This window comes from Furipterus horrens, unplaced genomic scaffold, assembly GCF_987537825.1.
Source record: "Furipterus horrens unplaced genomic scaffold, mFurHor1.1.pri manual_scaffold_2, whole genome shotgun sequence".
Taxonomy (NCBI): domain Eukaryota; kingdom Metazoa; phylum Chordata; class Mammalia; order Chiroptera; family Furipteridae; genus Furipterus; species Furipterus horrens.
The window spans coordinates 150,584,380-150,608,893 of NW_028327172.1; the positions used below are offsets into that span (position 1 = coordinate 150,584,380).

The window sequence follows — 24,514 nt, forward strand, 5'->3', positions numbered from 1 at the left end:
GAACTTGCTCTGCTTATCTTTTAATGTAACATTAACAATCTCTAGCAAGCAATGTATGAAACCTTGCATCTAATGCCAGTGTGGCATCAAGATGTTTGATAGACCCTGACACATACTGGTCACTGTGCCCTCTGTCCTGGTACATATAATCTGTTATTGTCAACTGTTATCCAAACGCCTAAAAGCTATTGATGATTCATTAATTTTGACCTTGTATCTCCCATGTGCATTCTCCTCAATAAAAGAGATGAGGGATGGAGGTCTGATTACTGTTCTCCACTAGAAAGGCAGCCACCTTCCTTCCCCCAGACATAATGAAATGTCCTGGGTAAAGTTTATTCCGCTGTGGTCATGAAGCCTCTGCTGGACAGAGCAACTTCGAACTGAGCCTAGGGTGTGTGAGGCTCCTCCACCTCAGGTGTCCAGCTGGAATTCTTATCCAAGTGTCCAGACTTGTAGTTTTGGGTGTTCCATTTCTCCCCATTACCTCAGTCTTGACATAACACTTGATATAACTGTCATGGCTGAAAGTGACTCTATATTGGATTGCCAAAGGTGTCCAGAAAGTCAGCTCTGTTCTTGCCCTATACAGAAAGTTAAGCATACAGCAGTGACAGATTATAATGGTGGAAAGCACAACACTGAGCAGTAGTTCTCAAAGGGTGGTGGTCCCTAGACTACCAGTATCAGTATCACTTGGGAACTTGTTATGAATGCAAATTTTCAACACCTAATTTGGGCCTACTTGTAGGGGACTGCTCTGTCTGGTTTTGAAAATTGTAGTGTAAGTCATGAGCCAGGCCCCTAGGCCTGTAAGACTTGACTGGAAAACTAGGAAGTTCAGAGGCAGGCATGACTTGAAGGCCACTCAGAGGATTCCCATGGTAATTGGATTTAAAGAATGCATATTATGCTTTAAAGCTTGCTCTGATTTTTTTATTTCTTAGTTAACTACAAACAGTACATAGAAAAAAATGTATGAAGCCTTGCACCTGATGTCACTATGGCACTGGGATGTTTAACAGACCCTGACACAGAATGGTCACTGTGTTTTTGCATCGATATCTGTAATCAGGAAATGTCAACTGTAACCCAAGTGTCTGGAGCTAATTGATGATTTATGAATCTTGACCTTGTATCTCCCAAATATTCCCTCCTCAATACAGGGGACTAGGAGGGAACATTCAGCGCTCTTCTACACTAGAGAGATTTGCTACCTCTCCTCCTACCAGGCAAAAGACAGTGTCTGGGTTATTTATTCTCTCTCATCCATGATCCTGAAACCTCTGCTAAACATGGAGTTTCCACTGAGCCAGGGCATTGGAGGCAGCCCACCTCACCTACTGAGTCAGCAACTTGGAGGGTAAGGCCACTAATTTGTACTTTGACAAGAGGTCTCCAAGTGACTCTCATGTATATCAAAGTTTATGACCACTGGCATAATGCTTAATACTGTGACATCTGCATGGAACACGGGGGCGGGATGAGGGATATGACTGTGGGAGATGGGTGGGCTGGGTGGGGGGGAGCAACGGGAGAAAATGGGACAATTGTAATTGAAAAACAATAATAATAATTTAAAAAGTACTGTGACAGCTGAAGCCAGATGGCTGTATTACTCAGGGTAATTCATTTTTTGTTTGTTTGTTTCCCATCTGTAAAATGGTAACAGTACCAAACTCATGGTGTGTAGTGAAGACAGACTAAATGATCTAAAGTGTGTAAATTCCTTAGAACAATGTCTGGTCAATGTAATTGCTAGAGAAATGTTTAGATTATGGTGATGATGATGGTAATGATACTCTTTATAAATATTATTTTATTTTTTCCTCCCTATGTTCTACATTTAACAATTTATAAGAAGGTTTTGTGTTTATCAAGAGGTCTCTTCTATTATCGTAGAGTTACTTTCCATGGCTCAAGGCAGTATTTATCAGCATGTGGTCCATTTGCATCAAAAATCACCTGTGGTGCGGACTTCCGGTCAAGATGGTTGTGTAGGCATACATGGCTTGCCTGTTTGCACAACCACATCAGAACTACAACAAAAATACAGAAGTTCATTATTATCAGACAGTTATTATATGAAATGTTAAAGGGATTTACTTAAGAAGAAAAAGATCAAAACTATGAACAATAAAATGGTAAAAAATACAAATCTATTAATAACTGAATCTAAAAAAAAAAACAAACTAAGCCAACAAAAACGGAGACAGAATCATGGCTACAGAGAACATTTTGATGGTTGCTAGATGGGAGGAGGGTGTGGGGAATGGATGAAGAGGTGAGGGGATTAAGAATTACAAATAGGTAGTTACAGAATATCCATGGGATGTAAAGTATAGTATGGGAAATAGAATAGCCAAAGAACTTATATGCATGTCCCGTGGACATGAACAATGGTGGGGAGGTTGCCTTGAGGGAGTGGGGGGTGCTGGGTGGAGGGGGGCAGAGGAGGTAAGACCAGGACAATTGTAATAGCATAATTAATAAACTACAATTTTAAAAATCACCTGTGGTGCTTATTAAAATGCAGATTCTCGAGTTCCATCCAGATCCACAGGGATGATCAGAATTCTTTAATGATATTTTTGAATTTAGAAATTTCAAAACTGCCACTATTGTATAATGAAGATTATGATCTTTATTTTGCAAATGGGCACATGAGGCACAGGGATAGCATAAAGTTTAGGGAAGTTCAGAATCTTAGTAAGACCAGCAATAAGAACTGGATTTCTCATTTTGTATTATTTTGATAGAGTATGCTATTTGTAGATTTATTTGCTTTATTAGAAATTTTTTTAAATTTTATTTTATTGCTTTTCTATTACAGTTGTCCCTTTTTCCCCATTCTTCCCCCTACCCAGCCCACCCCTTCTTCCACAGTCATTCCCCACCCTGTTGTCCATGTTCATGGGTTATTAATACTAGTTCCTTTACTAGACCCTTCCCCTATTTACTCCTTCTCTCCCCACCCCCCCCATAACTGTTTTTCTGTTCCTTGTTGAATTTTGTTCATTTGTTTGTGTTGTTTCTTAGTCTTCCATACTAGGTGATATCATATGGTATTTTTCTTTCATTGCCTGGCTTATTTTGCTAAGCATAATTCTCTCTAATTCCATCCATGTTGTCACAAATGGTAGGAGTTCCTTCTTTTTTCTGTTGCATAGTATTTCATTGTGTAAATGTACTAAAGTTTTTTAATCCACTCATCTACAGATGTGCATCTAGGCTGTTTCTAGCACTTGGCTATTGTAAACAGCAATGCTATGAACATAGGGGTGCATAGGTTCTTTTGATTTGGGGTTCAAGATTCTTCAGGTATAGTCCTAAGCGCTTTATTAAGAATTTGATTGAAGTTGTGCCACTTTGTTTACTGAGGTCTAGCATTAATTATTCTAAAAATACTATTTACTTTGTAAATCTATGTCTATCAAAGATGAGTTCCTGATACCTGGACCATTATTCAGCACTCAGCTACAATTGTTCCAGTTGTGATGTATCTAATGCATCACTCTTACAATACAAATGAAGCAAAAGTTCTCAAAGAGATTCAGAAAATTGTCAAAAGTCACATGACTAAATAATGGCAGAGCCAAGAGTAGAGCTGAATATCCCAACTGTACATCCAGTGTCCTTTTACCATATCCCTATCAGAATCCTTGCTTATTTAAATGATTTAAAGCAGCACATAAATTTTAAAAATAACTATACTTATACTGCTCACATAAAATCTGGTCTCAGCCATTTTTGACTTTCTTTAGTTTGTCTTAAAGATATGCTAATATCACATCTATTTTTGTAATAGTGAAAATCAATCATATAATGACAACTAATAACTCCATTGCATATTGCTTTTTCATCAATGCAAATTTGATTGTTCTGAAGCAATTAGGTTGACTTTTCATGGTGTGATGAAAAAGTCTTGCGTCTTTTCACACAGGGCTTAAAATCTTTTATGTGGGGGACCTCTCCTTGTGGTTTTGGGAATCATAGTCCAAGCTGTGAGCTAGGCCCCCTGGGGAAGGCCTTTAAGTATCAATGGAAAACCAGAAGGCTGTGAGGCAGGCAGGACTGAAGGCCACTCAGAGGGTTCCCAAGGGAATTGGGTTTAAAGAATGCATATTATGCTTTAGAGTTTTCTCTGCTTTTCTTATGTCTTAGTTAACTATAAACAATCTGTAGCAAAGAATGTATGAAACTTTGCACCTAATGCCAGTGTGGCATCAAGATGTTTAATAGACCCTGACAGACTGGTCACTGTGTTCTCTATATTGATATCTGTAATCAATAACTGTCAACTACAATCCAAGTGCCTGAAAGTTAATCAATGATTTATGAATTTTGACCTTGTATCTCCCATGCATACCTTTCTCAATAAAAGGCACGGGCAACAGGAATTCTGTGCTCTTCTCCCCTAGAGAAATTAGCCACCTCCCATCCCTCCAGACAAAATACAGTGTCCTGGATAAATTTGTTTCTTTGCCGTGGTCCTGAAACGTCTGCGGGACAGGGAGTTTCCAACCAAGCCAGGGCACTGGAGGCAGGATAACCTCACTTGTATATATTGTTCTATGATAGCCAAATTCCTACACAATATCAATAAGCATTTAGACAACTTTGTTCTTAATTTTGAGGTCACACAGGGATATTGATCTACATCTACAGATTAGGTTCCTGTACTTTGTGGTCGTGGGGTGCTATTCATGCTAGCATCACTTGATTATTTTATAAAATAATTTCCTTTTGGTCTCAGTTAATTTTACCTTTCATTTTATATATGAACTTCAGCTTATTGAAGTTAACTTTTTCCAATCTCCTTTCCTGCTAAGAATAGAATATTTGTAGTCTCAATGCTCTTACTACTATTCCCTCTATGTAAGGTAACTTTCTCTCCATCTTACCTTTAAATTATTCACTAGTTCTTACTATCTAACGGCTTCTCATTCTTTATGTCTCAGCTCAGTTGTTACATAAATCTTTCTATCCTTTTTATCTTTACATAAAAAGTTCCTTTCCCCCATATAATGAACTCTTTATCACTTTACAGCATTTATTTCTTTATGGTACTTATCACAATATGCAGTTTTTAAATTTATACGATGGCTTTTTGTTATCTCTTTCTACCCGCTTGATTATAAGGTTCATGTGCCTAGTGTGTAGATGTGTCTGTTTTGTCCCAGTGCTAACTAACCACAATGCCTGATGCTCAATCAACATTTGTTGAATGAGTGATATGTCTTTGTGAGTTGGTGTGGAATTTTGTAGTCTGCTTAGAAGTGTGTGACTATGTGTTAAATCTTGGTTCCTTATAAAAATATCTTTCAGATTATCTCCTCTATTGATGCACACTAACATAGACATAGGGTGGTCTGCTTACTCAGTTATCTTGACCTCAGACCTGTTAAGTAAACCAGGACTCCTAGAGCATTTGAAATATGGCACCTTCTCTTGAGTGGATCTAAGCTTTCTGGAGCATTTTAGACCACTATCTTCTAGAGCTTGCCCTCTATGGTAGCCTCTGGCCACAGATGGTTACTGAGCATTTGAAATGTGTAAAGTGCCATGTGCTATCAGCATAAAATTCACATTAGATATGAAATACTTAATGTAGAAGTGTAAAATACCTTACTAATAATTATTATATTGTGTTCTTATTGAGATACTATTTTGGATATATTGAGCTAAAACACATGTTATTAAAATTAATTTAACTTTTTCCTTTTACTTTTTAAATGGGCTCCTGGAACATTGAAGATTATATAAATGTACTACATTTGTGGCTCTCATTACACTTCTATTGGGCAGTGCTGTCTAGACCCAATTAGTTGACCCCATTTGTTTGAAATGTAGACTAAAGACGATTCAATGAAAAGAATGTTAAACTTGTAAGAGCTTCCCATAGCATTCTCTTTTCTTATTAGATGTGCACTAGTGGAAGGACAGGAAATCCTGAGGGGTGGCTCAGATGCTGTTTCTGTGCTCCCTTAATGACAAATCATGGGGCCAAGATAAAATTTCTGTCCCAAGACACACAAACTTTACATGTCTTGCCAGTGGTCATATACCTTGCTTAAAACAATGCCAAGTCCAGAACCCAGGTCTTTCAATTATCCTGTGTCATTGAATTACTTACAGAAGGACCTGCTAATAAAACTATATCTTCCTTTTTAAGTGCAATACTAGAAAACTAAAGAATGGTTAATGTTATGTAAATTTTCTAAAAAAGTCTATGACAAAATTACACTTTAATCTTTAGATGATAAAATAGATGGAAAATTACACTTTAATCTTTAGATGATAAAATAGATGGAAAATTATATTGTATACTCTGACAAATTAAACAAACAGAAATTCTTTTCTGTTATTATTATCACATGTACTATAGTAGAGCTTTAAACTGGGATGACCTTTATTCAGCAAAGGAACATAAGCTACAAAGAAAAATTTAAACAAAAAGTTGGATATGAACATGAAATCTACTTGTAAGTAAATATGAATCTAATAACCATTCTTTGCATAGCTATAAAAACTCACTTGGAGACCATGCACTGCAGTTTGGAAAACTGGTTGCTATGTCTTATTCCAAAAGCTCTCATCATTGACATATCAGGCAGACTTTCTCATCTTAGGTATGGAGATGAATTTTTAAATTATTATCTTTAGTATCACAACCTTCTGGTTTACTTTTTAATTTAGCAAATGTTTAGTGAGAAAATACTATGTGCCAGACATATTTTTGTGTTCTAGATGCTCAAGATACTATAGTGATCAATGCACACAAACTTTTGCTCTTTGGAGCTTACATTTCAGTGCTTAGGCATTTCCTCAATGGGAAGAATAAAATGAAATGATAAGGTAAATCCATACAATGTTGTTCTAGAATACTACAGGTGACATTTTTATTAGTTGGAATTTTCTATTTGTCTTTCTTGGGGAATTTGAAAATAGAGGTACATATGGAAAGTAGAGGTGCCTAAAACACTACATATCCAGTACTAATTAGTATTTTCAGAATGTCAGAAGACATTCTTAAAGCTTCAAATAAAACAATTGGATGCTGTTAAGGGATTTCCCAGCAATTAGGGAAGGAGCTTGGCATAGTTATTCAGCTCTTCTTTCTTCTGCTGGGGTACCCGAACCTACAGTAATGACTTCCCAGTCTCTAGGGATGACTTCCCTTCTCACTCAATGCAGACTCACCCGTTCTCATTCTCTCACAGTCTGAGTCCTGCCCCGTGCACAGGCTCACTCCCTACCACATCTTCACTTGCATACTTTCACAGGTTCCCTTTCATCCTGGTCCCCTTTCAAGCACAGGTTCTTTAAATGTGACATTTTTCTTAAAGCTCAGCCAGTAGATGTCTCCATTACTCCCTCATAGCTAAGACCTCTGCAAGTAGGTTTGATCATTTCTTCAACCGACAAGGAGGAGGATTTGATGATTTGCCAAAAATGAAAAGATGCTCGGGAGGACACGTCTCCATTCTACGTCCATCCCCTCTGATTTAAGTCAGATATGAAATCTCCTTTCTCCCTCTTTTGTAGGCAAAAAGGCTGATCGAACTAAGCATGGAAGACGCCAACATCCTCCTCCTCAGTACGTACAAATTTCCTTCCTTCTGAGCCACAAAAGACTGCTTCTCCCCTCACTCCCGCCCACCTCATCCAACCCCCTCAGGTTTCAGAGCCATCGGGGAACGCGAGTGGGTGAAAGGACTTGGCGCTGCTGCATCTCGCGCCACCGCCTCCTCCTGCGCCTCCTCTGTGCCGCCTGGGGTTCAGCACTGGACAGCTCCCGCCCCATTCCCAACAAATGGCAGTCGGCTAATTGACACAGGAGCCGACCAAACAGGGAACAAGACGACTTGATGCCTCCCTACAAGGGTTTGGTTGCGGCCAAGCTGTCTCTTTAAACCGGCTTCCCTCCCGAGAGCAGGGAGAGGCAGGAGTGCGGTTTGTGGCCAGACCCAAAGCTCCAATTAACCATTTGCCTGGCCCTCTGGACTCCAGAGAGACAATCGCCTTAAAAGAAACCCCCGCTCTGGGAGACTGGCTCCTGCGCTGCCAGTACAGGTCTGGTGAGCGCGCTCCGCGCCTCCGGGCTGAGAGAGCGAGGAGGAGGAGCCAGCGCCGGGAGGCGGGAACGCTGCCGCGGGTGAGATGATGGAGCGGCGTTCGCGGCGGTCGCGGCGGCAGCAGCAGCAACTGCTCTTGAACACACCTCAATGAGAGCGCCCGTGGAAGCTGCCGAGCAGAAAGACGTAAGCAGGCTAACTATAGCTGCCAGGAGCCAGAAGGGAGGTAACCTGTTCGACTCAAGGCTGTGAGGTGCGTAATTCCGAGCCGACCCATTGTGGAGCGGCTGCAGCCGGCGTTGCCACAGGTGATTCGATTTCCTGTGACGGTAGCGTAGCCAGCGGGCCAATTTCGAGGCATTCTTATTTTAAAGTCCTTTTCGACTGGGTGCCTACTGGAGAAGGGGGAAGACTCCGAGTAAAAGTCTTACTGTTGATAAATTGACGACCAAAATTTACAAAGTGACTCCTCCCGTTACCTTCTCTCCTGAGAGGCAGATGGGAGCCATGGCTTGTCCCTTACTCTTCTGCCTCCTGCTCACTCATCTGGGACTGGGAGCTGTTGGCGCCAGCCGCGACCCTGCGGGACGGCCGGGTTCCCCTCGAGAAAGGACCCTGAGGGCGAAGCAGCACGCCCAACAGCCCGCTGGAGCTTCTGCCTCGGACCCCTCGGCTCCTTGGAGCCGCTCCACCGACGGCACCACCTTGGCGCAGAAACTCGCCGAGGAGGTGCCCATGGACGTGGCCTCTTACCTCTACACCGGGGACTCCCACCAGCTGAAGCGAGCCAACTGCTCCGGCCGCTACGAGCTGGCCGGCCTGCCGGGAAAGTCGCCATCCCTAGCCAGCTCCCATCCCTCTTTGCACGGGGCACTGGACACGCTAACACACGCCACCAACTTCCTCAACGTGATGCTGCAGAGCAATAAGTCGCGGGAGCAGAACTTGCAGGACGACCTGGAGTGGTACCAGGCTCTGGTGCGGAGTCTCCTGGAGGGTGAGCCCAGCATCTCCCGGGCAGCCATCACCTTCAGCACCGAGTCGCTGTCCGCGTCCTCCCCGCAGGTCTTCCTCCAGGCCACGCGCGAGGAGAGTCGCATCCTGCTGCAGGACCTGTCCTCGGCACACCACCTGGCCAATGCCACAGTGGAGACGGAGTGGTTCCATGGCCTCCGGCGCAAGTGGCGGACCCACGTACACCGCCGGGGCTCCAATCAGGGGCCCCGGGGCCTGGGCCATAGCTGGCGGCGCAGGGACGCGTTTGGCGGGGACAAGAGCCATGTCAAGTGGTCTCCGCCTTATCTGGAATGCGAGAATGGGAGTTACAAGCCCGGGTGGCTGGTCACTCTCTCCGCTGCTTTCTACGGGTTGCAGCCTAACTTGGTCCCGGAATTCAGGTAGGGAGCAGAAAAAAGGCAAAAGCCAAGCCTTCCTTCCGGTATTGGGGGTGGGTGTGTGCGTGGGGAAGGAACACTTGGATGTGACACATACGCCTCCCACCCTCACAGCAGAGACTGAGGCTGAGGGACACCCCACGCGGGCTCATGCGCTTCGGGACAAGAAGTGCCCCACGTTTGTCAGCTTCAGACACCCGGCGAAAGCTTCTCTCAGATCAGTTTCCTTGCAAGGGGCTAGGGACTGGGGAGTGGGAAGAGCACTTGGTGGATCTGAGAAAAATCTCTGGTGCCTTACACTTCTCCTCAATCCTTGGGAGAACAGGGAGTCACGGGGAGTTCCCAGGCAGGGGTCATGCTATGAGCCTGGAGAGCTCGGGGTGTGCACCAACCCCCCCCCCCCCCCCCCCCCCCGCACAGAATGGCCAGCACCAGAAGAGAGAGAACAGAGAACAGGGAACCAGAGGAAGACAGAGCTTCTCATTTCTGCCACTGTGAGGTAGCTTTTTCCTGCTTCCTACCTGTGTAGTTTGGGGCACCAGCCTGTTGTAATTAAAATAGTGCAACCGCCTTGGCAGTTCTGTTCCCTCAGCAGTGAGTCAGTTGTAACAGCACAATTGTCTCAAGGATCCAGACTTTGCCATTTGGTCAGTTCCTTCTATTCCTCTCCTCTCCCCCCCATCCCAATCTACATCCCTTTCCTTGGTCTCCTTTTTCTATCCTTCTCTTGTCAGGCCTACCTAAGGGCTCCCCAGCCCTTCACATTCTCATTCACTTCATAAAGGTACCTAGTTGAGTTATTTTAAGGAGGGAGGGAGGGATTTGTTCTGACTGAACTAACTCAGGAAAGAAAACTTATGTATAGCGTTTGTGGGAAGATGAGAATTTGTAAATTAACAGGTGGTAACTTCTGCCCTGGGAAGTGCCTGATCTTTGAGGTGAGAAACTTCTAGAAGTAGCCCTTAAGAGTTGGTGTGAGGAAGGAACAGAGATAGCAGAAACCCCAAAGAGGGCCACTGATTGATCAGAATTTTCCTGAATTCCCACATCTGAGGCTCTGGAAAGGTCTGGATTGGGGATTGCTTCTGTACTTTTTGAGAACCTCAGAAAAAGTGAGAAACCTGTGTGTGTGCATGTGTCTAAATACTTTGTTTGGCACAACAAGGGCAGGATGCTGATAATCAGGCTGAGTACAGGGTGGGTAAATGGGGGGAGTCAGAAAGTTTGCCTTGGTACTCCTGTTTACTGCTAAATGACCTCTAGTAAGTTGCTTAACATTTCTGGGCCTCAGCTACTTATCTATCAAGTCAGGAAGTTGAAGTAGATGGTCTCTAGGGAGCCATCCAGTTATAAAATTCTGTAGCTTTTAATGCTGGCAACACTTGAGAAGGCAATAATAAAAAAAAATCTTCTTCCTCTGATTCTGTATGACCATATTTGTGTGTGTGTGTGTTCTATATCTTTTAAAGATCTTGTCTTAAACCAGAGTGACTCTTTCCCACTTTCAGGATAATCTTATTTCATCCTGACATCTGCAAGATCCTATTAGTAAGAGCTGATCCCAGCTTTGAGTCTTTGCCATATTGTTTGCTCAGAAGGGGAAAGCTCAGCAGTTGTCATTCACTGCCAGCAAATTGTGACGTTTAGATAAACTTGAAAAAGGGGTCCCTGATTCCAGGATCAATAATCCTTCCTCTTTTCCTTCACTTCCCTTTTATTTTCCTTCCCTTTCCCCTCCCCTCCTTTCCATTCCCCTCCCCCCTCCCTTCCTCCCTCCTTTCCTTCCTTCCTTCCTTCCATCCATCCTTCCTTTCTTCCTTCAACATTTACTTTATGTTAGGTTCTGTGCTAACTGCTTTGCATATATTATATCTTAATTTATACTCATAACAACCCTATGAGTTAGATTTTATTAGTTTCCCCTTTTTACAGAAAAAGAAACTGAAGTACAGGGAGACTAAATTACTTTTGCAAGATCACACAGCAGTTTAGTAAAGACAGGATTTGAGCCCATTTCATACTTTCAGCCACTATGCTAAACTCTGTCTTACAAAAAGGTGTCCTAGGATTGCTGCATTTAATGTAGTTGCTGTATAAAAATCTGTGTATTTTCAAGTGTCAGACATGGGACTGGGGATGAGAACCATTCATTTTCAGAATTATTTCTCTTAATGCTCAGAAAGCATAAGTTACCTAAATGAACTCAGTGCCTCTGTAAGGCAAGATGAAAGGGTCTGAGGTTTTGAGGGCTCATACTCCCCCTACGTATTTTTTGTATTGCATTCGGGAACTAGTTTCCTCCTTAAGTGCTTTCATAGTCATGGATGGTGTTTTTAGCCAAGGCATGAAGCCAGGCCATTTAGTGTCTGGCTCTCTACAGAAGCTGCCTTGCTCTGGTACCTATGCAGGAAGAGGAGAATAAGTGCTCTCATGTGAGTGCTTTTGCCCCAAGTCCTGTGCCCCTCAAATGTTGTATTGAGGGTACACACAAATGTTAATTATAGAAACTGAAGAAAACTTAGAAGAGATCATCAGGTGGTTCCTCCTGTTGTTTCATAGATAAAGATACAGAACTAGAAAGATGAAGTGACTTGTTCAAAACTTACAAAGTAACAAAAGAAAAAAGATTCAGGTCTTCTGCCTCTGGTTCACATTGATTGGTATGTATACACCCAAATCATATTTCCGTGGCTCTCTGGACCTTTGCACACAAAGTATGTTTGGGGACATAGTGTATTCTTTATCATCTTTTAGGACAAAAATTAACCCATAGAATACAGCTGAGATAATATTTAAGTGGGCCTTATTTTTTCTCTTTTTGTAACTCACAAAAGGCAAAAGTTTTTTTTGTTGATAACATTTTATTATCTAAGATGTATACTCTAATATTCTAAAATACAGATAAATAATATTATACAGGTATGGTAACAAGGTAAACCTTAAATCAGCATTTGGGAAACTATGATTAGGAATGCTAACCATGACTTTAAATATATTTTGAAGCGTTAGAGTGTTATTTGTAAAAAGCCTATGGGTAATGAAAAATACACTGATAATGACTTCCTTATGGAAAAGGAGGAAAAACTTTATAGTTATAATTTTCAGGAAAAAAATGGGACAAGTGTAATAGAAAAACAATAAAAAAATAAAAAACATCACTTAAGATCAGTACTATTTCCCCAGGTCTTGCTTACAAGAGTCAATAATTTAAATTATATTATATTTTTAGAGAATGTAAATCCAAAACACAGCATTAAAAAATAATGTGAGAACATGGTCAACTACCTTCTTATATTAATGTCTATCTCTATAAAAACACCTCTCAGAAATTTTATTCCCCTCTATTTCAGAATGACACAAGTATCTTAAATTTTAAAGTCCAGCATAAGACTCACATGGGAAGTTTATTGTTCATTTCTTTCTTTTCCAAAAATGCTATTAGTTGCTCTGAATGTCTCTTGAGTCTTTTGTTACAGTCCTATAGTATAAACATTTTGGTTTTCATCTTCAATCCTAGCAAAAAAGCAGAGTAATAATTTAAGGTATATCTTAAATTATTTTTATTTATTACATTAGGTTTGTTATGTCCTTGTAGAGTTTTCTTAAAGTTCAGTACATTGGTTTTGCATAGTAATTTTACTTTGTGGAACTTGAAGTACTATGCAGTTGGTCCCATTCTGCTAAAATCATAGATACTTTTCCTGGTGGAAGTTGAAACTGTTTAGTGCCTAGGATGGATATAAGGTAATTACATGTTTGTTGAAACTGTTTAGTGCCTAGGATGGATATAAGGTAATTACATGTTTGTTGAATTTAAATTAACATGAAGACACTTTTGGGAATTACTTATTTCTTGATGAACTGAAAGGGACTTTGGAATTCATCTGTTTTTCCCCCCAATATTCTCATTTTAGAGAGGAAGAAACTGAGACCCAAAGGGCTAAAGAAATTTGCCAGAGTGGCACAGTTCTTTAGTGGTAGGTTAGAAATAATGGAAACCATTATATATTGAGCACATACTATATGTTAGATGCTTTATATATACTATTTCATTTAATTCTTAGTATTCTCAGTAGTTACAACTTTAGAAATGTTGAGCAACCCAACCAAGGTTACACAGCAAGTAAATTAGGGAGCCTAAATCAAATTTAGTTTAGCTAGGAAGCTTGCATTATCTTTCTACTATCCTATGCTGTTATGTCTTAGCAATTTTGTTTTCATCTTATTATTCAGAAATATAATATGGCAATGGTTGAAATAATGAATGCACACTTATTCTTTTATCAGCCAATCATAAAATCAAGTATGTTGTATAGTGCGAAAAACATTAGACTTAAGTCAGAGTTTTGCCTCATGTCCCAGTTTTGTCTCTGACCGGCTGTGTTACCTGTCTGGAAATGTTTCTGCATAATTAAAATGTGGGAATGGACTTGATGATATCCCAATACCTTTATAACTATTTGTTCTGTGAATTCCTAAATGGCCTATCCAAATCGTCAACAAGTAAGCTCTGGAAACACAGCTGATATACACAAGCACAGTAAATTGTGGAAATGATATTGCTAGGGGAGTAACATGCAGAGGAAGAGGAAACAAGATGAATGTCAGACCCGCTCTTTAGTAAAAATGAATATAGGGCAATAAAGGAAAGATCACAATAGTGTGGAAACCCCTTTTTAGAAACTAATATAATAAACATCAGTGTCACTGATATGCTGACTCCCGAGGGGGTCACTTCACTTTCTCTCCTTCACACGCATACACCCATACACCTCCATCAGTGATTCCAATACAGATCTCTGCTTTTAATAAAACAGAGCAATTTACACAGTATAAAGGAAATGACCATCTTGCTTTAGGCCAAACATATCCCATGTCTCTCTTGTGGGTCATGGTAGTGGTGAAGAGGTTACCTAAAGGGACAACACAGAGATTTTACCTGGGTTGTAGGTCAGTGGGTTTTTTGATGCCTCCTGTTGTTGAGGCTTTTGAGTCTCCATTATTTCATCTCTAAACTGAATTGTAAACTGTTTCTCCTTTGGGATTCCCTAAAAACTAAATAAAGAATTCTTATTACATAAGAAGTTCAGTAAATACTCGGCATTGTAGCTTCTGTGTACCCAAGTACTGTCTTTAGCTGTATTCTTAGGTTAGCTGTATTTATAGTAATTTATCATTTAAATGATGGTTCAGTTTCACTCCTAATTATTGTGAAGGTTTATAATGACTGTGGATCCTGGTGGAAATACTGGTCGTAGAGACAGATGTTGGCACTAGCCTAGATCACATCCTTTACTTACGGTATTACCATGGGCAGCAGATGCCTTTTTAATCCTCAGTTTCCTCATCTGTAAATTGAGGGGGTTGGACTAGATGGCCTATAGTACTTCTTACAACCCTAAAAGTCCATGATTATGCACACAATCAAATGTGTCACTTTAATTTTGAAGTTTTACTATTTTTATTATAATGCTGAGATCTGTTAATGTATGCTCATTTAAATGCAGACCATGTTTACACATGTCCAGTGTTTGACTTTAACATGGTCATTTGTTAATAGAACTTTTACAGGAAGCATTCTCAATGTACACTGAGTTGAACATACACACTTTGAAATGAGAGCTCCATTTTAAAATATGAATAAGCATGATCTGAGTTTCTAGATCATAAAAGATCCCCTGAATTCACTTCAAGTCAACATGAAGCTGTTTCTAAAGCAAGGCCCTCAGTATACCTGTGTTATTTCCCTCAGGATAAATCAATGTTTAAGCATTTTGAAGCACCTTACTTCCTTTTCATAATAACAACCTGTTTCAATTCCCCTCTGTAGTAGGCCTTAAAATTTCAAACAAGGGCGATTTAGTGGGTTGCAGAAGCGCTACGGAATTACTTGCCATTTTCTAGAATAAGCATTTGGAAGCCAAAATGGGATTTCCAAGACTGCTAAATAAATAACAAGAGTATATGCCTACCTTCTGGAGAGGGACTGGTGCCCTCACTAGACTGATTCTATAGTTTCAACTGCTGGATAAGTTAAATTTTACTTTCAACTTTAGAAAAGCAGCAATTTGTTGTTCACTGTTTAGATTTTAAGGCCACCCTTTTTTTCCTAACATGCACTGTGTTTCATGATTATAGTGTAACATAGTGGGATTCCAAGAAGTATGTTGTTGATGTTATTCTCACTTAACTAGTACAGAACCATTAGGGCCTTGTTTGTTTCTTCTTTGCAGTTCTGGATTGGTATTTGCAGGATTATTTAAGCAAATTTATTAAAATGGTACATTGGGGTTTTGATAACATTGGCAGCTTGATGGCCACTATGTCAAATAGGCAGCTCACTGGTGCTAGGAAGAATTTGTAGCCAATAGCATTATTAAGCTTCTTGCCCAGAACAGCAATGGCCCATGAATTGGTGCCGGTTCTCTGGTCTTTAGCCTTATTTTATTTTCAGCTTCTAGTAAAAAATTTTTCTATGTGTAATTTCTACTTTGGCTGGGCATTTACTGATCCAAGTTTTTCTTTCTACAGGAAAAAACTTGACCTGTATAAATATTTAGGTGGATAGGCTGTTCTATGAAATACTTTTTCAGTTTAGGAAAGCATTAATCCTCTTGGCTAAAAGTCTTTCACAGGTTCCCCACCCCTCACCCTTTCTGCAATGCCAAACGTAGTATAGGGACCAAGACTGACGTTTTCTCCAAAGGATATCATAGCGCCTCAAAGCAGTCACCGGATACATATACAGTTGAAGCCTGAACACCACCAGCTTGAAATGCGCAGGTCCACTCATACGCAATTTTTTTTTTCCATAACTACTCTAAGTGTATTTTCTCTTCCTTATGATTTTAACATTTTCTTTGCCTTATTTTATTGTAAAAACACAGTATATAATGCTTCTAACATACAAAATACGTGTTAATCAACTGTTTATATTATCGGTAAGGCTTCTGGTCAAGAGTGGCTATTAGTAGTTAAGTTTTGTGGGAGTCAAAAGTTATGTGCAGATTTTCCACTGTACAGGTTTGGGGTTGGGGGACATGGTCAGGACCCCTACCCCCATACTGTTCAAGGGCCAACTGTAGTTTCATTATCTTCATTATATGTAGAATTTATTAAAAATATGGAATTAGCTTAAATGTGATCTGACCCCAAGATCATTTCTCCTAAACAAAAATCCTGTTATCTACCTTTTTGTCACAGGCAGTCTCTCTCTCACAGTTAACTAATACTTCTAATTAACTGACTTTTATTCATTATAATACTTGTTTTAACTCCCCCCATTTAAAAACTATAACTAGATAACTAGTTATCTGTTGTAATTTGACCCATATAAAAGATGTAACTATAATTTGCCCCATAGGAAAGCTATAACTAGACTTTTAAAATCCTGCCCAGTTAGCTAGTGCATCTATAACTTAAAAAGAAACTTAGAATTTACATAAGGTTTTGGTTTATTTTTTAAGCTAGTTTTTCCCCCCATTTCTGTGTTTTGTGTAGTGTGTATGCCTTATTACATTATTATGGAAGGACTTTTATAGAATGACATAACACATGATTTTTATTTGAGAAAGAGGAAAAGGTATTATAGTATAGAATAATACAGTTTATCAATTCTAAGATGCACCTTTTCCACATTTTGATGTCTTTCAAATTGAGATGTCTCATGTTTGAGGGAATGCCATTTTCAGTTAACATACATTTTCTTTCAGTGGTACACAATAAAGTATTGTATCTTTCAATTAACAGCATCTTATATTTAATGAACTATGATGTTAGGAAGTGGGAGAATAAATTCCAAGGTCTCTCCAACAACTATAAAGTTCTTTTATCATCTGTAAGTTATCAAGATGCAGCAAAATATTTCATATATGGAAACACAAAATCTAGACTTTATTGCTGTGTATGAATTAGATTGCTATTTATCTTCATAATTTTGTTTAAAAGACAAGCTAGCTATACTAAAACATGTAACCACATTTTCTTTTTAATGTATTGAAATATATAAAATATTGGGCCAGAAGCTGCAGAAATGTTATCAGAATAGACAAGGTAAGGATTATAAAAATCTTTCTCACACCATGTGGCAAAGCATTTCACTCACATTGTAGGAAAATGCCTAGGATGGTGAGAGTAAAAAACATTTGTAGACCCACAATAGAAGGGAATAGGTCTGTCTTTGCCTTCTAAAGTACTTAGAAGTATCAGGGGCAAAATAAAAACTTTATGATGTAGCCATGTGATTAATTTTGGTTAATGAGATTTATGTGGAATTGTGCAGGTGTTTTTTGTTTCTCTTTTTGCGTCAGTGCCTGGAATGGAATAGAGTTTGGTTCCCCCCCTTATTTGATGCTTCAGACCACTGTGTAGAGTAGGGTTTCTCAGCCTCAGCACTACTGACAATTTAGGCCAATAATTTTTTTGTTCTGAGGGCTGTCTTGTTCATTCTAAGATGTTGGCAGTACCTCTGGTCTCTACCCACTAGATGCCAGTAGCAACCACCCAATGTGACAGTTAAAAATTTCTACAAAAGTTGCCAAATATCTCCGGGTTGGTGGGGGTGGGTGGGGTGGGGGGAGATGTGGAGCAAAAATGCCTATGGTTGAAAGCTGCTGGTAAAGAGGAAACACATATAGTTATGCTATTCTGGGGCTACCTTTATTTCAAGGATTGCGTGTGTGTGTGTGTGTGTGTGTGTGTGTGTGTAATCACATTTCTATGTGGAACATAAGATTACTGCACTTACAGAACCTGGACAAAACCAGAGTGAGAACTGAAAATTTTTTAATGGATCAATGTATTATTAAATAATTTATATTTATATGTCATCAAGGCTCAAAAAAAAACTGGCCACATTATTTGCAGAGTCTATTGCTAACATGCTTTTATGACTTCTGTGGTTAAATGTTTTATATTTCATGTTTCCTATCAAAGTATTCATTTTGGAAAGAAAATATGTGTGTGTATATCTGTGTGTATATGTATATATATGTGTGTGTGAGGGCATTCTTTAAAGAAGTCATATTTTAGTCAATATCCTGGGAAAGCTCCTTTTTTGAAGAATTAGAATTTTAGAAGAAGTAAAAAGGATTTTAGAGATCATATACTCCAATTTATTTTTGCTTTTGCAGGTGGGGAAATTGAGACCCAGAGAGGGGGTGATCATTGCTCACACTAGCTATGGCTGCAGTGAATTAGCAGTTTAATAATAGACACAAATAAAAAGATCCTGAGTAATCAAGTAATGGTTAATTTACGTTCATTATTCACTGGTCCCAAAGCTGGCTGGGCATCCAGATCACTAGAAAAGCCTTTATGTTTGTAGGCCCTCCCCAGACCCTGGGAATGAGATAATCCAGGAGGTAGATTCAGCAGTCTATATTAAAAATAAAGTGTTTGATGGAAGGAGACTTGACCTGAGGTGGTAAACACACCATACAGTGTAAGTGGATGTGTTGTAGACCTGAGCACTAAAATCTGTATAATTTAGTTAACCAGTGTCACTCCAATAAATTCAATAAAAAGAAAAAACTAAAGATAAAATAAAAAGAAAGTCTTTGTAATTCAGAAGCAGTTGGTCCTTAAACACAAACTTGGAAAAAAGTAAACAGTATTTGAAGTACTTTTAATCCATTTTACAAGATTTTAAGAATAAAAATTAAACATTGTAAATGCATATGCAACTTCAGCTTTAATCATACAAAAATCTTGGCTGCAGGCCATTCTGGATAACTAAAGCATTCCAAAATTGTGAAGATGCTATTGGTGGGGGTAGAATGACTAGGAGGTTCTTTATGAAGGCAGGGAGGTCATAGGTACTGAGCCTTGGAATGGTGCCATGAGTTGTATCTGTTTCTTCCTTGCTTTATTTTGGTTTCTCTGTTTCCTCCCTTTTAAGATAGGAACATTCCCTGGAGCAGCTGCCTTATTATTATTATTATTATTATTATTATTATTTGTCTCTTTATGTAAACATCCTACGTTGCCAACCAGTTCTACATGTCCTTCAAGTGCAAGGACCATATTTCATAACATCCCATATTCAGTGCCTTGAAAGTGCCTTGAATATTTCAGGGAGGTAGCATGGAAGATTGTCTAGGAAGAAGGCTTTTGGGATTATAAACCTACATCTGAATCCATGAGCTTTCATTTTCACTTACTGTGTGACACTGAGCAAGTTATTTAACTCCCTCTGTGGCTCAATTTCCTTATCTGCAAAGGATGGAGAGTACATTGTAAAGAGTAAACAATCTTAAAAGAGCTTAGCATAATGCTTGGAATGCACTATTCCTCTTAAAAAATTATGAAGTATATAATATGTGCCTGGCTAAGGCTATAGGTGCTGAGGATATAATACTGAAAACGACAAAAGACCTCTGTCATCATGGATTTTTTTGTGTGCAGTGGGAGGGACATAGATAATAAACAAGCAAAATAAATATAATAAATAAGTTTTGATAGACACAAGTGCTATAAGTAAATAAATAAGATAATGTAGTAAAGAATGGCTGAGAGGTAGGGTGGGCTGCAGACTACTCTGGAAAGGTGACTGTGAGTTAAGAAATAAAGAATAAAGAGACAGTGGTGGAACATACTGAGGTAATCATATTCCAAAGAGGGAACAGAAAGGAACAAGGGCCTTGAGACAGGAATGAGCTTTAAGTGCTCCGTGTTGCTGGAATGTAGTGAGAGGTGGATAATGAGGCCGAAGGTGAGAGTAAGGTGTACAGAAGGTGTTCAATAAACAGTTAAAATGTTGTAGTAATACAGAAACATGTCAAATGTTTTAAAAAATTCCACCCTTGTAGTAATATGTAAATCATGGATGTATTTTCAGTTTTTTCCTTTGGACGATTTTATTATAGAGTTCTTGCTTTATTTTGACAGCCTATTTTTCTTTCCTCCTTTCAGTCTTGGCCTTGCCCTGGCCTCCCTTAGCTCCAAGAATTGGGTTTTCCAGCTTCTCTATGAGATTTCATTCAAAGAGTAAGCTATTTCTAGTAGTTCCATTTTCTCAGATATGAATGGAGTAATTGGGATCTTTGAGAGATAAAAAACACAGAATTTCTTGCAAAAATCAGTTGGGTGTTTTTCTTGCTCTGTGGCCTAAACCTGTAAAGAGAACCACAGCAGGTAAACTCATACATCTCCCCCCCCCCCCCCCACGAGCATGCTTGGTATGACGTCCTGTAGCTCCCCAACCTCTCTCAAGATGGTCCTGTAATTTGGCATTTTCTGACACATACTTTGTTGTCTTTTATGGTGAGCTCTAAGATCTGAGGTCAGATGTTGCCTGAAGAATTGCCCGTAAGAGGCACCAGGCACAGAAGTCAGATTGGAAGAGCCAGAAGCAAAACCATGAACTTAGGGACATGAATTTGGAGGAGGGAGACTTTGCACAACCTGAAAACACATATAGCCAGGAATGTATGTCTAATGAAGAGTATTAACAACAGAAAATTGGGATTATAGATTTTAGGAAATAAAATTACCATAGCTTCTCCAATCTGACAAATGTGTAATTTAGCTTCTTTATATTTCACTATTGGCCCTGGCTGGTTTAGCTCAGTGGATTGAGCGTCGGCCTGCGAGCTAAGTGTCGCTGGTTCGATCTTCCAGTCAGGGTACATCAGAGAAGGAAAACTCTGACTCCAAAAAAACCTCCGCTGCCTTGCGGCATACCTCTTCAGGGGAAAGGCTAAGGGAGTAAACCCTGACAGAAAATCCGGAGCCGGAGTCCCTAAGGCGGTTTGACGTTGTAGTCAACACCGGCAACTCCTGCGGCGCACCTGAAGCCAAGCTGTATTGACTCCGTCTTTCCCTTGGACCTTTCAGCTGCGAAGAGAGGGGGGGTCTGCTGCATGGGCAACAGCAGACCCTCCATATCACCCTGCCCAGGCTCTGTAGCTTCAGCTTCACTGGAGAGGACACTCCAGCGTCATCGCAAGATGTCGATTCAACACGGGAGGAGACAGATACGATGTCACTCCCGAGTCGGACTGCACAGCCATTCTCGGCGGTGCAGATAAGACTCTTAAGAAGCTACACCATCGTCTCTCGAGACGGACGGCTGCCGACGATATTTCACTATTCCCTACTCTCTCCATTGTTTTATTACTTATATATTTTACTTTTTCTATTGGTTACCTTCATTTTTGCACCCATAAATTTTAAATAGTAGCTTTTATTATTTACTTTTATTTCTACACTCTCCTGTTCCAGTTGCCTATTTCAATATTTTTAGCTAATTAAAGAAGATAACATTTATATTTTGCCCACTACAGTAAAAAAACAAAACAAAAACTTCTATGCTTTGTCCATTAGTTGCCCCTAAGAACTGAAACTTAAGTAACTGATTCTGTCATTTTCAGAACATTCCAAATGTCAAGGCCCAATGGATTAGCTCTCTCTTTTTCTAGATCAGTTATTTGCTCAAAGCCATGCTACCTTCAGGTTATACATGTCTGCATTGAGACTTTTCATGTAGTTCCCTTCTTTCAGTTGCCAATTGCCTTTTTCATCAGAGAAAATATATATATTTGCTTATTTCTAGGATCATCTTAATCATTCCAGTTGTTAAAGAATAGTCACATTTTTGTTGACAACATTCTTCTTGGAGTCTCATAGTCTGTACAAGTTGCTTTAGGTTTTCTGCAGAATACTTATCATGGAAATCTTCTCAAATTATTGAAATTTTAAATCTAACTATGTGTTGGATTCAGATCCTATTATTCTAGAATTCTTTTCTTCACCCCTTAGAGTACAATTTTAAATATCAATAGTTTTTTGGAAAGAATCTGTGGAAGGTAAAATTTCTGAGTCTTCCCATATCTGAAAATGCTTTTGTCTTCATGCATGATTGATTGTCAGAATATAGAATTATGGGTTCAAAGACATTTTGCCCTCAGAATTTTAAAGATGTTATATTGGTTTTTAGTATTCATTGTTGCTGGTAAAAAAATCTTGATGTTGGCCTGATTTACTATATCTTTGTAGGTAATCTCTTCTCTTCATGGAAACTTTTAAGATATTTCTTTTTCCTTGGGGTTCTGGATATTCATGATGATGTGATTAGATGCAGTTCTTTTTATTCATCAATCTTACCACTTAGTTGGCTCCTTAAGACTTCTCCACTCAGAAATGTCCTTTTATGACTGCTTAAAATTGTTTTATCTTTCTGGAACTCCTACAATTAGGTATTTGGCTTTCCTGGATTGACCTCTGTATTTCTTAATTTTTCTTGCATTTTCCATCTCTCTCTCTCTTTTTTTACTTTACCTTCCAGGAGATTTTCTTTCTTTTAAAAAGTAAATTAGTTTTCACCTGTTAATCTCTTTTAATTGCTGTGAACTCTTTCTCTTTCTCTAATTGTTTCTTTTTCACAATCATATGTTCATTTTCTTAAATCTCTTTGAGAATATTAATTAAACTATCTATTAAATTATCATCTGATCCCTGAATTATTGTTCCTTGTTCCAAGTTCAGTAATTTTGCTTGTTCATACAGGTCCTTCTTTATACTATCATTTCACCTCAAGTGTGATCCTTACTCATCAATTTAAAATCAAAGGACAAGATTAATTTATATAGCCAGGCAGTATACATTCTTGTGCCAGATGTGTAGGCTAGTTCCTCAGTAGACCTCTCCCTTGACTGTCAGGCTTCATTCACTTTTGGATGCCTGAGAAGAAAGCTGGCAATCTCTGGACCATCCTAGATCTTTGCTCTGTGAGAACTAATGACTGTTCTAGACGTGTGAGCTCTTCCCAGGCATTTCTTTCAATCTCTGTACAGAATAGTTCTTGATTTTTAGCTCAGGAATAAATGCCGTCACTACACACAAGGAGAGGACATGCCAACTTGTGTAACTGCTCAGAAGGAAGTCCTCATTTTATACTTCCACTCTGAAACAAATTTACTTTGAGCTTAAAATCTTTTTGGAAACTACTGGAAGAGTAGTTTCCACCTCTGTCCTTACCTTCTGTGGAGCATGTCCTGCACTTAGCTGCCCCCACCTTGGTTTATCATTAGTATGATTCCAGAGAATTGTGTCAAATCTTTGGTCAGCTACTATTTCTCTTGTATTTATTTACAGCCGTTACAGTTGAATGTTGAGCAATGAGGTAGAGATACATATGTTCATCAATTTGAAGAAGAACTTGAACTCAGGTCTTTTGACCAGTCTTCGTACCCTTACTCCTATGATATAGACATCACATTCAGCTCTTTTACTTATTCAGTGTGTGCCTTTAGGCGAACCATTTCACCTCTTTGTGTCCCAAATTTCTTCACTGTTATTTAGGGAGAATGATAAGGACCTTATTTACTGGCAATATATATTGGGGAGAATATCAGTCACAGTTTCGATGAGGGTTTTTTTAAGGGCATTCAGCATAATGTTTGACACATAATGACCACCTAATAAATGATAACTTAGAACATAGGGTTCAAAGCATACTAATAAACCACACATTTAGTTCACATCTTGGGTATCTAACCAAAGCTCCTTATTTTAAATTCTAATTGGGAACATTTTTTATTTACTTTATGACCTTGTTATTATTTTTTTGGATCAGAAGTGTCCATTGGCACAAGCTATATACCTTTCTCTGAAAAATTACTATGAACAGTTGACTTGTTTTTATTGTATAAAATATTAGGGTCTAGAAAAAAGTCATTTAGAATAAAAAAAATACCATGGATTATCAGCTGGGTAATTAGAAGTGAAGAGCTACTCTATGAATAAACCAACAGAAAAAAAGAAATTTAATAATTTAAGAATGAACAAGAGATATCTTTTCACTTAGATATTGTAGCCAGACACTAATATAAATGGCATGTTTAATTAACTCACTAGGAAACTAAAAGTATGAGATCATTATTATAAATTTAAAAATAGATTACAGTGTTCACATTAAGACATTTATTTTGTGATAGACCATGATTTATTATTTTTTCTTCCTGGCCAATTAAAAATTATGACATTGGACATATTATATAACTTCTCTTAACCTTATTTTCTTCCTCTATAAAATGAGAAAGT

General features: G+C 39.1%; 1 protein-coding gene across 1 annotated transcript in view; it reads left to right on the top strand.

The window, feature by feature from the left end:
• Positions 1–8,339: 8,339 nt before the first annotated feature.
• GPR158 (G protein-coupled receptor 158) overlaps positions 8,340–24,514 on the top strand; it is a 366,690-nt gene continuing 350,515 nt past the window's right edge. Inside the window, exon 1 of the mRNA XM_090268046.1 lies at positions 8,340–9,475. Coding sequence (XP_090124172.1) covers positions 8,577–9,475 — 899 coding nt within the window. The 5' untranslated portion in view covers positions 8,340–8,576. The remainder of the gene's footprint in view (positions 9,476–24,514) is intronic.